Source organism: Gorilla gorilla, chromosome 8 (assembly GCF_029281585.2).
Source record: "Gorilla gorilla gorilla isolate KB3781 chromosome 8, NHGRI_mGorGor1-v2.1_pri, whole genome shotgun sequence".
In the NCBI taxonomy this organism is placed as follows: Eukaryota; Metazoa; Chordata; class Mammalia; order Primates; family Hominidae; genus Gorilla; species Gorilla gorilla.
Window position 1 is genome coordinate 10130567 of NC_073232.2, and position 14512 is coordinate 10145078.

The window sequence follows — 14512 nt, forward strand, 5'->3', positions numbered from 1 at the left end:
CCCTGCCCTGTGACGGCCTGAGAATTCCAACACATGAGATTCCGGTGCAGCTGAGCCTCCCCAATTCATTGTCTCTTTCAGTCCCTTCTGAAGGCTGCATTTGGCAATGTGACCCTCGGGGTGGGGAAGGCATCAGAGGAATACAGGCTATGGGACGCCAGAGGCAGCGCCCTGGGGACAAAGCCCAATTCTTCCCATGCCCAGGGCTTCCTCATGGACCCAGCATAGTGGACGTGGCCCTCAGACGTCCATGGGCGGTGGGGGGAGGCACATGCTGTTTGGCCCTGTCTCTGCTCAGAGTCTCATAGGAAGATGCATGGTCCACACAAAAGTGAGTCGGCAGGGAGTCCAGGCTCCCGCTCACAGCAGTGGTGTTGAGACGCTTGGTTTATAACCCAAGATCCCTTGTCCCATTGGTGCCTCCTGAATCTCCCACCTCCCGCGGCACCTGCAGGGCCTCTACCCGATGCGTTCCCCAAGCCCAGCTGGCCGGGTGTCTCCCTCTCATTCATGCCTCCTCGCAGATCAGCTCTGCCTCTCCAGCCCTTCCTGCCTTCCTGGCCTGCTGTCCTGTGGTGCTTGGAGGGGAGCGGGGCCCCTGAGTTCTCGGGAGCCCGTCATGCATCACGTGAGATGGCAGCGCCTGCAGAGAAGAACTTGGCGTCTTGGCCAGGGCATTGCATATAGGTCACCCAAGTGTCTGCTCAGGTCCCTGGGAAGCCACTGGCTATTGGTGGAGAGGCCCAGGTGTCAGCATTGGTCTGAGAGCAAAGACCTGGTGGGCTGAGCTGGTGCGAGTGGGTTCCCACCATAGCAGACTCCCGGGAGGAAGCTGTCCCCACGTCACGTGGTAGCACAGCTCATAACACCTTCCTGGAAGCAGGCTTCATTTAAATTCGGGGAAGACCCACTCACTACAGAGTTGCACAGCCACAGACCCCAGATCCTCTGCTGCTCCCAGCTTCATCCATGAGCCTGAGCTCTGTGGACAGACTGAGCACATGGCCCATTTGCCAACCACTTCGAAAGTCACCTGGCGAGCTTCTGCTGGCCACAGACAGGTGATGTGGGACACCCAAGCGAATCCCGTTCATGTCAGCTCTTCTTTTTCCTTCAAGTGATTCATGGTGGCAGCTGCCACCCCGAGAGCCGGGAGGGACAATCTGGTCCGTTGGCCGCTGTGGCCGTCCTACTAGGCAGGGGCCGCCTGGGCAGGAGGAGCCAGCCACCAAGGCCAGGGATGACCGGGCACTGGGGGAGGCAGTCACTACCCTGATCTGCGCGCACTGGGCAGCCTCCCCTCCTCCTCCCACTCCCGTCACCAGGCGGCCTCCCCTCCTCCTCCTGCTCCCATCACCAGGTGGCCTCCCCTCCTCCTCCTGCTCCCATCCTTCTGGTCTCCATGACCATCAGGGCCAACCACTGAGGTGCCAAGCTGCAAAGTGTGAACTCAGAGGAAAGCCTTGGGAGCCTGAGGTCTACACAGGACCTCCTGGTTCCTTGTCAGGATGCCCTGGCTCCGGCCTGTGCCCCTCTCCTTTCTCTTTGCGGAGGATGATGTGGGCAAGTTGCTGCTAGCCCTTGGCCAGCTGCCATCTGACGGGGCTTCCTCCCAACGCTCCTGGCTGCCAGGCATGACGAGGCCCAAACACTACCGGGAAGGCAGCTGTGAGGACGTGGGTGTGAACCCAGCACGTGCATTGCTCCACACTCCGGGGACAGAAGGAAGGAGCTGGTGGGGCAGCGAGGGAGGCGCCGGCGGGTGGGCTGCAGGGTCGTCCAGCCTTGCACGGGGGCTTCTCACCAGGGTGTGGTCCCATGTGTCCATGTGTGCACAGGGAGGACAGCGTCTGCTGTAAATAACATCTCAGCTCACCTGTGATGACGTAAATCACACTGTAAATCATTCAGTTCTAACTACAACAGCCCCGCAGGCTACTATTTAACATAGAAAGTGGTGTAAACCTGGAGCAATCTTCAATATCCGAGCCTGCCCATGACCCCGGAGGTGGAAAACGCACCCCAGGGGCCTCTCCCACTGACCAGGAACCAGGTGGCTGGAGTTCCAGGTGGTTTGAGTTCTGTGGCCCGAGGTCATCCTCCACTTACTACTCTGTGACAGGTGACTTCTCTGCTTCACGAGGTGATGTGAAGATCAAACCAGGCAAATAAGAGCACTTTTGGAGCACCCAGGCTATGAATGCTTCTGTTTTCATCTGAAGGAGGATTTGAAGGCCAACTGCAGTTTGTTTCGTGCTCTCCAAGTCACACAGATCAAAAATGTTTCTAGTTAGATCACAGGGAATGTTTCTGACTTAGTTACAATCACCTAATTGTGTCCAGGGAATGGAGGAACCGACCAACAAGCAAAGGTCAGTTCCTTGTTCCTTTCACGGAAAACACATTCTGTTCCCTTTATTTGTCCTCTGCAGGGGACAGGACCATGTGCTTACGCTTTGAGCTTCTAGGGAAGGGTCTGCTCCCCTCTGTGTTCTGCTGGCAAAAGAAAAACTTCCCAAGGCAGCCTGGAAGAATAGCAGTCCTTTTTTTTTTTTTTCTTCTACCTTCTTGTCTTTTTTTTTCTTTTCTTTTTTTAAATAAACCTTCCATAGAGAGAGAGTGTTGGGATGTTTCCTGAATACTCACACAGGCAGTAGTTTCTGACATCGCTGTGACTAATATCTGCAGCTGATCATGCCCATGGAGCGGGAACCACGGCCCAGATCCCTGGAGTCTAATGTGCAGAGAGACGGATACTCACGGATGCTCATGTCAGTCTCGCTATTAGGTTTGCCGTTAATGACTCTTTCCATGGGACAGATCCCTCATGGTGAGAGGAAGTGCAGTCAGGAGTGGGCTGCTTGCTCTGAGGAACTAGAAGTTTCCTTCTCCAGTGCGGCCAGCAGCCAGGCCCTCTTCCCACGCTGGGGCCCAGCCCTCCCGCAGCAGGTGCCCAGGCTCCAGGAGGGCCATCTCTTCCTCACCGACGTGGAAGGGCCATGGCCTCATGTGTGCTTTCACTCTCTTTCCATTTCCCCGCAGCCTGAATCACCCTCACGGAGGTAACTCCGCATCCTGGGATGTCTCCTGAGGACACTCCAGCATTGGGACATCAGGTCACTCCAGGCTCTTCCTTTCTTTGTTTTATTTATTTTGGCCTGGGGGAGCCACTTGGTTTCTCAGGAGTCTTCTGCTCATACATGAATGATCTCTCATGGTGCACTGATTTTATAATTTTCCACCAGTTTCCCAGGTGCCGTACGAAGACATGCAGAGCCTTCTGGGAGCTGGTCCAGTTGCTTGCTCACGGTGTTCCTGTCGAGCACCTTCCTGGCCGTGGAGAAGTGGGTTTCAAAAGGGTTGAAGGGTGTTAGGGCTAAACTTTAACTCAGCTGCATTGCATTGCTAGCGGTAGTTGTGGATAGAGCCAGACAAGGTGAAGACACATGTGCTCAGGCCTAGAAACGAAAGCCTGGCTTGTGTTTAATTTTAACTCCTGTGGCTGGAAATGTGAAAATGCATTAACTCCTGGCTCATTCCTCCTGAAGTGGGCATCGGCTGATTGAAGATGGAGCTCGAGTCCCAAGGACAGAGGGTGTCTGCAGCTGCAGGGGCACCTACTCAGGCCTGTCCCACCCTGTTCCTCAAGATAACACAGCAGCACATACCTAGTGACCCAGTCCACCCAGAACACATGGCACTACCTCCTTCCCCCAGAACACACGGCGCTACCTCCTTCCCCAGAACACATGGCACTACCTCCTTCCCCCAGAACACGTGGCACTACCTCCTTCCCCAGAACACGTGGCACTGCCTCCTTCCCCAGGACACATGGCGCTACCTCCTTCCCCAGAACACATGGCGCTACCTCCTTCCCCTAGAACACATGGCACTACCTCCTTCCCCAGTTCACAGCACGAAATGTCTCCTGGAGAGGATTCAGGGAATCTCCAGCAGTGAAAGGTGCCAACAGACCTGTGGCGATTGAGGGACGGAGCCTGTGTTGTCTGAACTCAGAAAACGTGAGCATCAGGCCAGCTGAGCTCCAAGGAGAAATGCGTCCTCCTGAGAAATTGCATGCAGGAGTCTGAACTCAGAAAACATGAGCATCAGCAGCTGAGCTCCGAGGAGAAACGCGTCCTCCCAAGAAATCACACACAGATACCCCAGTGCTGTGGACAAACACGTACACGTGCTTGCACAGGGGTCCCACGCTTCTCACTCTGCAGGCCGCCCTGTGAGGCCAAAATTCCTGTGAACCTCTGGCATCCAGAAGCTACAACAAATCCAAATTAACCCTGTGGAACACTTCTGTGATGCACCTCCTGCCTTCGGTGAATGGCAACCCAGGAACGATACTGTGTATTCTAATGTGGTTTCCACATGCACAGAAAATTGTTCTTTTGTAGGCTGTATTTAGGTGATTGCTGTAACACATTGCTACACGTGTTGGCTTAAAAGAGCAGAAATCTGTCCTTTCGTAGCTCTGGAGGCTGGAAGTCTGAAGGTGCGGGCAGGGCTGTACCTCCTTCAGAGGCTCTGGAGAGTCCCCTCCTTGACTCTCCCAGCCTCTGCTCAATCCCAGGCTCCCTGGCTTGTAGTGGCTTCACTTCCGTCTCTGCCTGCATCTTCACCGGCTTCTCTGCATGTGCCATATCTCCCCCGCCTCCCTCTTCTAAGGACAGAGGTGGCTGCAGGTAGGACCCACTGAGATAATTCAGATCATCTTCCGTCTCACGATCTTTAGTTTACTCACATCTGCAAAGACCCCTTTTTTCAGACAAGGTAATTTACAGGTCAGGGATTAGGACTTGGCATCGGTGGGGGCCATTATCCAGCCCACTGGGAGTGAACTTCGGGACTGGTCTAAGGACAGAGTGAGCAGCGCTCTTCCCGGATGAGGGGCAGCCCCACGCTCTGGGCCCCACATTCCGCAGAACAGGAGTTTGCACGCTCTGGGCCCCACACTCCGCAGAATGGGGGTTTGCACGCTCTGGGCCCCACACTGCATAGAACAGGGGTTTGCACGCTCTGGGCCCCACACTGCGTAGAACAGGGGTTTGCATGCTCTGGGCCCCACACTGCATAGACTGGGGGTTTGCACGCTCTGGGCCCCACACTGCGTAGAACAGGGGTTTGCACGCTCTGGGCCCCACACGGCGTAGAACAGGGGTTCGCAGGTGGCAGCTCATGGGCTACTTCTCCCCGCATCTGTTTCTTTCCCTCTGGACCTTCTGTGTGTGATGAGAACCAGCGGGGCTCACGGTCCAGGAGGGTGGGGGGCCGGGGCTGCCCAGAGAGCAGTTCTGTGCCACTGGCTGGGTGTGCAGAGTGACCTGGGGATGCACGGGGCGCCTAGCACGTGCACCTGCTGAGTGAGGGTGGCCTCCATCGGGTAGGACCTTGGATTTGAAAATCTGGTGTAGGAAGCCCAAGGAAGGGTGAAGAAAAAAGGTGTCCCTGAAACACTGTGTAGCCTGGTGGTGAGCAGGGTCGGGCCCCACATTTTTTTAGTAATTGCTCCCAAGCGGCCTTGGGAATAATGCCCTCGCTACCTGAGCAGCTTCTCCCTGAGCCATCTGTAATGGAACCACGCTCACAGATGCTTGTTAAACCTGGTACGTAACTCAGGGATGTGTTGGCATTTATTAATTTGTAAATATACCATGCAGCATATGGGCCATTCATCTCTGATAACATTTTTTAGGGAGCTGTCTTATTTCAGAGTAGATCTTATTTCAGAGTAGATCTGTATAGGAATAAGCTGGTCTCCCGGAGCCTTTGACATGAATATTCTGCCAGGCTGTCTGGTGCACAGAGATCGGCGTGATGAGATTGTGTGACCTTTTTGCTAAACACACACAATCGTGTTAACAGTGGGCTCTGGCAGCAGAGCAAAGCTGGACTCACTTCTGTGACATACTGGCAGTGTGGCCTCCGACAAGTGAATTACCCACTCCTACCAGCACCGCTTCAACTACCACCGTGACCACCACAACCACTGCTGTTACATCACCATTACTAGGACCAGTGGTGGTGAATCCGCAACTCATGTATGAAAGTGAGTTCTACTGTGGCTCGCGGAGCTATAAAAAGATGCCTGACTTGAAGAAAATCCTTATTTACCTCTTTAAAAAGGCATTGTGTAAGTGAGACGTTACAGCATTTCTTCAAATAGTGAGCCTACTATATTTACAAGGTAACTCACTTTCCCAAAATTAAATTTACACAAGACATTTCAGGAGTATAATTTTTACATGCAGTGAGGCAAGTCTGTGTCACTGGGTAGCACTGCATTTAATTTTGCAGAGTGAATGAAATAGCATGCCATCTGGGCCTGCACAGATTCATAAAGCTAAAGGAATCAGAGAGATCTCCTGAGTTTTCTATATGGCCAGACACGCTGTGGGGTCTTTCTCTCTCTCACACACACCCACACACCCTTAATGGAAGAGCTGGTAAATTTAATGTGGACTTATGGATTTGGGGTAACTAACTTCTAAGGCTGTATTAATGCCGTTTTATTCATTATCATTGATATGAATGTCTTCATAATTGCCAGTAATTTTATAGCTGCTGTCTTGCTTTGATACAGCACATTCTATAAGAAACATAAAATGTACTATGGAGGCTGGAGATGGTGGGGTTAACTGAGGATGGACAGCTGGTTCTTTCTGCTGTGAGATAGTCCTAAAAACTTCTGTGGGCTCAGCCTGGCACGGTGGCTGACGCCTGTAATCCAGCACTTTGGGAGGCCAAGGCGGGTGGACCATGAGCCATGACCACCCTGGCTAACACGGTGAAACCCTATCTCTATTAAAAATACAAAAAAAAATTAGCTGGCCTGGTGGCGGGTGCCTGTAGTCCCAGCTACTTGGGAGGCTGAGGCAGCAGAATGGCGTGAACCCGGGAGGCAGAGGTTGCAGTGAGCCGAGATCGCGCCACTGCACTCCAGCCTGGGCGACAGAGCGAGACTCCGTCTGAAAAGAAAGAAAATTCTGTGGATTCCTGCAAGCCAGAAGGGAATATGAATGTTGAAAACACAGAGGCCATGGTGGCTTTTCCTCGCCTTCCGTCATGTGACTGGTTTCAGGTGGAGGTGTTGAGGGTGGAAGGCAGGCATCTGCAGGGCGTGGAACGGGCCACACTGGCTGCACCGTCTGTGAATGTCCCGGGTGCGAGTTCTGCTGGGATGGCAGTGATGTCCGGGGATGCCAAGGCCTGGGCGGTGTCCTCTCAGGAGGGTTTGTGCCTCCACTGATCTCCAGGAACTTTATTCCTAAGAGACCGCTGAGGAGTCGGGAGGATGGACGACCGCTCAGGTTCCCCCGAGGTTAAAGTGCAGAGGCACACAGGAGGCTTCAGAAGATGTGAAATTTCCGTGGCAGAGGAAAGAATCTGCATTTTTCATTTTTCAGCCTGATACTGACATGACTTTTGGCTTCTGTAAGGATTGTCATTATTTCAAAAGATATGGGACAAAGGGACTTTGGGGGAATGGGGTCTTTTGCTGTTCCAAATTATGTATTTTTGTGCCCTAGTGCTCAAAATGTAGTAATATGCCAGGTTTCAAACTGGATAAAAGTGTGGCTGGTTTTCATTGCTCTTCAGTCGGCATTACTCATTTGAGATTGTTTTTCTTAAGCCCAGATAACACATGGAGTGTTTTCTGGAGAGTGAGTCCACCAGTTAGACTCTGTCAGTGTTTGTCTGCAAACGCTGTCTCACCTTCGTTTTTGAAGAATGCTTTTTCTTGATATCAGATCGTAAGTTGAGATTGTTTTTCTATTGGCATTTTAAAGATGTCATTTCATTGTTTTTTTGTCTTCTGAGAATCAGTTACCAGTCTGATTTAGCTCCTTTGAAGTGAGTTTGTCTTTCATTTCCTGACTGCTTTTAAGATTTTTTTGGTCTCTGTTTTTCAGCAATTTAACCACTGAGATGAGAATTAAAAAAAGTTATTCTTGGGGTATAATGTGCTTTTCAAATCTGCATTTGGATGCTTTTTGTTTGTCTTGGAAAATTCTTAGTTATGATCTCTTTAAATATCTCTCCTGTTCCATTACTTTTTCTTTCTTTTTCTGGAACTCTTATTACATGCATTCAGACTTTCCTGCTCTCTTCACTCTCTTTTGTCCTTTCTGTGTGTGATGGTTCATTTTATGTGTCCCCTTGGCTAGGCTGTAGCACCCAGCTAGATTAACTGCGAGATTAACCAGCAGTCCCAGGTATTGCTGGGAAGGCACATTCAACGCGATTAACATTTAACTCATTTGACTTTGAATAGAGCAGGTTATGCTCTGCAACATGGCTGGGCCTCGTCCAATCTGCTGAAGGCCTGAAGAGCAAAGACTCAGGTTCTGTGAAGAGAAATAAATTCTGCCTCCACATGGCTTGTGGACTCTAGACGTGCCACTGCCACTCCTGCTGAAACTTCCAGCTTGCTGGCCTGCCCTGTGCATTTTAGACTTGCCAGCCTACACGATTGCATGAGCTGATTTCTTAAAATAAATATCTATCAATCTCTATCATCTATCATCTATCTATTATCTATCTATCTATCTATCTATCTATCTATCTATCTATCTATCTATCTATCTGTCTGTCTATCATCTATCTGTCTATCATCTATCTATTCATCCATCCTCCATATATCATTTCTGCCTTCTGTGCTGCATTCTGGATGTTTTCTTCAGAACTGTGCTCCCATTTATTAATTCTCTCTTGTGCTGTGTTTATTTGGTATTGAACCATCCTCTGTTAAACAAATTATTTTATTTTCTGTATTTCTGAAATTCCTATTTGGTTCTGTTTTTTTCTGAGCTTTCATCTCTCCCCCTAAGTGTTCCATCTTGCTTTAGAAAATGTCCTTTCTCCTACTGAGCGTGGTCATATTAGGGTCTGTGTCTGAAACTCCAACTGGAGCGTCTGTCCTGCTGCCTGTTGTTTCTTCTGGATTTGGGTTTTATCTCCTGTGTCTGCTTATTTTTTGTGTGTGGCAATATTCTATTTATAATTTTTTGTAGAGTTATTTTGATCTAATGAGTAAGAGGACCATCTTAATTTAAATCAGGAGTGGAGACCATTTCAAGCTGTAAACACTGTAAGGGGCTGTTTGCCTTGAGCCCACCTTGGCCCTGGGAGGCAGGCCGACCTGCCCCCTTAGTCTCCCGTGGGTGCTGAAGCACCTCTCAGCCCTTCAGCTTCTCAGGGACTCTTACGGGAAGATCTCCCCTCCCATCCCTGTCCTTCCCCAGGTCCTGGCTTGGCAACTCTTCCCTCTCCTGTTCACTCTTGTGGCACTCTCCTTGGTGCCACCAAGGAGAATTGCAGGTGCCCCTGCCAACATCTCCCGCCATCCTCAGGGTTTGTGGTGCAGTCCCATGGGGAGTGGGATTCTCCAGCTTTACAGAATCTTCAGGGAACCATCATTCAGTATCTGTCAATGCTGTACACAGTTTTTTTTTTTTTTTTTTTTAAGATAAGGGTCTTTAGTCCCTTGTTAAGTTTTATGACTGGCAAACATTTCTCTCTCAGAATGGCAGAGTTTTGCGTGCCTGGGTGGGAGAGCACATCTAGGCAGAGACGACGTTGAAAGGTTTTCATGCCAGAGAAAGCTCAGAGTTTTGACTCCAGGGGTGTGGCTGTGAGCAATGAGGGATGTCCATGGAGAGGCTGATCCCGGTTCAGAAGAATTGGGATGGTGCTATCAGCCTGAGGCTTCTGAATCCATGGAGAGGCTGATCCCGGTTCAGAAGAAGAGGGATGGTGCTCTTAGCCCGAGGCTTCTGAAGGAGGTATGGCTCACTGCAGCAAGGTGAGGCTTTCTAGCCCCCGAGCCAGCAAAGCACAGGGGGGAGAGTCTGGCATCCTAAGATGATGGTGGGGGCCAGTTGGCTTTTATGGCACCGTCCTAGTCTGTGCTTTTCCCGTTAGCCCTGCGACCACCTCCGTAACCCCACTGAATCAAGGCCCATGTGATTGTTTCAGGTCTGGGAACCAAACAGCAGCCTGAAACCAGCTGGAATCTTCCCTTGGTGAGAAGGGAGAGGAAGCCCGCTGCAGCCTTTCCAGAGTGCCTCTCTCTCCCGCCCGCTTACCTCACACTCTCAGCCCAACCCTGCCTGTTTCCCAAAACCCTGTGGGAGCCCTTCTTCCAGCTCCATTCCCTCATTCCTCTAGGAACCTGCGCAGTGTCACCGCCACACTGAGAGTGCTCCTGATCCTTTTATTAGGGCTGAGGGTCACTTTTTAATCCTTCTTTTGCCTTGTTTTTTTTTTTTTGACAAAGCACTCATATTTTGTTTGTCCGTCTCCCCTACTGGAATGCAATCACCCTGAGGTATGGATTTTTGACTATTTTGTTCACTGCTCTATTCTCAATGTAGGATTGTGCCCGGCACTTTGTAAATCATCAATACACATTTGCTGAATGATTAAGCAAATGCCTGGATTATGCTGATCAATTTCTCGATGTTGGATACATTTAATGTATTGACAATGGAAGTATTTTCCTGGAGTTAATGATACAATTCTCAGGAGCAATGTAATTAAGTTCGTTGCTTAAATTCTATTGGGAAACAATTCCTTAAGATCATGGTGGAAATTAAATGAAAATTAATTATTATACAAAATATTTTTAAAAGGATTCTCCAGAAAATGAAAACAAGGTTTTTCAATAATTTTATATTTATCATAAGCTATGTGCCATCTAATTTGCCTAGAAAGTTCTGTGCTAATCTATAAAAATGTCTTATTAAATAGTTCTTTGTTGAATTTAACTTTTTTAGTTTTCATGAAAAGATATTAGGATTTCTTTTCTTTCTTTCTTTTTTTTTCTGTAGACATGGGGATCTGGCTATGTTGGCCAGGCTGATCTCAAACTCCTGGCCTCAAGTGATCCTCCCACCTCAGCCTTCCAAAGTGCTCGGATTACAGGCATGAGCCACCACGCTTAGCTAAGACTGCCTTTTAGATTGTTCTAGCAAGATTTATAATTTTTTCCACCAAAAATTCCTGCAAGGGCATAGGAAGATAAATTTCTAGCTCTAGTGACTGTAAGGAACAGCAGGCCGCTAAAATATTTTTGTAATGCTTATGTGTTTATTACTAAACATTTGTAAAAATTTTGTAGGTTACTCCAAAATAGACCTCTGTTTTAATGTAAAAATAATATTGCAAATCACTTACCATCTGGATAAAATATTTGCTACTGCTTCACTATGTTATTTTGCAAAATACTCTTAATTATCATTAATTTCAGAAATTTCTCCTGAATTAAAGAGGCCTGATACTCCATAGAAGTTTCCTCAACTTAGTGTGACAACATTTTGAAAATCTGGACTCATAAAAAAAAGGACATAAATGGCAACAGAGAGAGACTTTGAATGCCAAAAATAGGTGGCATTGGGAAATTTCATAAGCTATTAGTATTGGTACACATGTCAGTACATATGTGACTTCACATTTCAGTACGTATCTAACTTCTTTCTGACAAATGGTGTTGCTGTGAAACATGGATGCCTGAAAGGGCTTCGGACGCCCCAGCTGGCCCTTTTCACACTCCAGGAAAGTGTGTGCTGTGGAGGAAGACAGCCCGTGCTCTCCTCTATTTTATCACCAGCACTGCAATGTTCATCACATGAACATAAACCGAGAGTCTTAAAGAAGTCATGGTTCTAACAATCGATTCTCTGGGTCCATCTCTCAGATTTCATGTTCGTTGCCAAGACCTTAAGGTGGGCTGTAAAAATAATCACAGTTTTATCTTCAGTGCGGACTAAGAAATTAATCATTGACAACATATCTATTTAATATGCCGTTAACACAAACAGCGAATTTATCCTACCCAGATTTTTTTTTTTCTTGATGAAGAGAAATAAAAATTTAGCCTTGATGTTGAAAGCTCAGAGAAGCATATATCCTCAGCTTGGTGGAACAGCCTGTCAAAGTGGCTATTTCATCTCACTTTTTCCTAAAAGGATGATTATTCAAAGCATAGATTTTTATTAATTACTATCCCCATCATTTTGTTCATCTTACTGAATTCACTGAGAAGGACCAAGGGCAAACTCCTTTAGGCTATCTGTACTCAGGAAATAATGCAGCTTTTGCTGAAGGATTCAGGGTTTGAGACAGCCTCGAAATGGGCTTCTGGTCCTGAAGTTTTGCCATAGGTTTAGACTGGAAAGTGCAGAATTTTTCAAGTATATCCTTCAAGAACATTACTATGCATCCCGTGACTGTGTGAGCAAGGGTATCTTTTTCAGCTTGGTTGCTTCTTTTTAACTCAGAGCTAATTTAGCCATATCTAAATTGCTGGGCCTCATTCTGCTAATACATAATCTTCATCTTCTAAGGCAGTTCTGCAAACTGACCTTGAGGGAAGCTTCAAGCAAACTTCATTTGCTTATCTGAGGGTGCTTTTTATTATTATCCCTGTGCAAGATCTCTCCTTCTTTTGGTGCAAGAAATTCTGATGACTTCTTTTCAAAATTTGCATGATTGGTTTTTAAATGTCCATCAAGAACAATGCAGGGACAGCTTAGGGGTTGCATGCAGGCAAGGTACCGAGATTTAGGCTCATTTGCGTCTCCAAAATAATGAAAACCAGATTCCCAATAAGCATGTAAATGGAGGCTGAAATATTTAGTCAGGCTGCACTGGCTGTGGTGTGGCAGGTGCCACCTGGGATCAGGAGTAGGCAGGTGCCACCTGGGATCAGAAGCAGACAGGTGTCTCTTGGGCTTGGCTATTATCTGTGCCACTCAATGATGTCAGGTGGATCTGAATTTCTCTAATTGTGTTTTCTAAAATTCACTGTGTTCACACTTAGGATTGGAAATTCCTGTTTTTATTTATGTTGACATGTTCCCAGATGGACACATGGTTGAAAATCAGCACTGGGAGACTGGCTGCTGAGGGTGACATGCCAGTGCCCAGGGAGGGCAAAACCTGCTCCGTTGACGGTGGCTTGGGGAGGGCGCGGTTGTATTTGTACTCCATATTTCCTTGTGCTGCGCAAGCTTAAATAAGCCCTTCAGTAGGTGCTGGACAAAGAACGGGGATGGCCTAAGGAAAACGCGCAGAAAAAGAGCGCAGGGGCCACTTGCCAAACAGGTGAAAATCCTCTCCTTGCTGGGGCAGAGGTTTTCTCCGTTTCCCCCACGTATCTGCCTGATTCTGCCACAGGCAGGCCCTTCAGAGAGCTCTCCCACTCCAGCAAGGGAGGCTGACTCAAAGACCTGGTGTTCTGCAGGCCCAGCCTGAGGCTGGCGGTGACTCGGAAACCCACCCACCCGCTTCCCATTGTTCCTGTGAAAGGCCAGGAGTCGCCTCCTGTCAGCGTGTCCTTCCCAAAACCCTCCCGAGACCACTCCCGGGTCTTTCTAGGGCACCTCACAGCTGCCAAAGGACTCTTCATCCTTGCAGCTGGCTGTGTGCCAGGCAGCCCGGGCAGGCCCCAGGTAACTTGGGGAAGTAGAGGCTTGGGGAGGCTCGGGTCTCTGAGGACATCTGGGCTGTGGGGAATCCTGCTGCGGAGCCGGCCCAGTACTCGCGGAGTCACCTTGCAGCCTCTGAAGGGTGTGGAGGGCCTGGGGCCCTGGGTTCCGAAGACCCGCTCTGGCCACGTGACCTTGGCGCCCCCCCCCCCTCCCCGCCCCTCCTCGCCCACCTGGCTCTTCCTCACCATCGCCTCCTGTGGGCGGCCAGGTGGGCAGGTGGGCGGCCAGGTGGGCAGGTGGGACCTCTTGGGTGAGCCCAACACTAGTGATTCTGTTTTCAGAACTCCTTCAGACACCGCTGTGAAAACAGCACCATCGCACAATCACGAATTCACATCAGGACCTGGCCTATTGCTATATGCAGAGAGATGCTGAAACCTTTCATTTTTTCTTTTTAAAATCTTAGGACTTTGCCCATTAAATCCTAAATTGCCACTAGCCAACATGGATGAAGTCTGCGAGGGATCGCACCGCCGGGCACACCTGCGTCTGGCCTGGTGGTGGGAAGGAGGTGGAGGGCCCCCGGGACGGGGGTTCTTACCGCTGAGGAGAGGCCGGTTGTGCCGGTAGGAGGCGGGCAGCTGGCCGACACCCTCCATGCGGTGGCTCATGACGCGTGCGAGGTGACCCGTGTGGTGCAGGCTGCCCACCACGATGCTCTGCAGGTACACGGGCTCCACGAAGTGGGACAGGAGCGCGCCCTGCAGCCCCAGGATGTTCCACCTGTGGGGAGAGCCAGCAGTCAGCGGAGCCCCACCCAGGAGCCCAGGGAGCCTAGTCCTCTCTGTCCCTCTGCGGCCTTGTCCTGAGGACCTGTCAGTCTTCCCAGGGGAGAGCCAGCGGTCAGCAGGACCCTCCCCAGGAGCCCAGGGAGCCTGGTCCTCCGCCCCTCTGCGGCCTGGTCCTGAGGACCTGTCAGTCTTCCCATCATGCGGACCTTGGGGGGCTCCCTGGGAGTGCCCCAGACCCAACCCAGCCATCACTGGGGCTCTGGGGACACTGTTGCC

At 49.8% G+C, this 14512-nt stretch overlaps 1 protein-coding gene across 2 annotated transcripts in view; it reads right to left on the reverse strand.

Moving 5' to 3' along the window:
• The window catches only part of ADARB2 (adenosine deaminase RNA specific B2 (inactive)), a 547987-nt gene that overhangs the window by 8915 nt on the left and 524560 nt on the right, over window positions 1-14512 (reverse strand). For both annotated transcript variants that reach the window (XM_055353754.2, XM_004048984.5), the window contains one exon: window positions 14047-14228. In XM_055353754.2, coding sequence (XP_055209729.2) covers window positions 14047-14228 — 182 coding nt within the window. The remainder of the gene's footprint in view (window positions 1-14046; window positions 14229-14512) is intronic.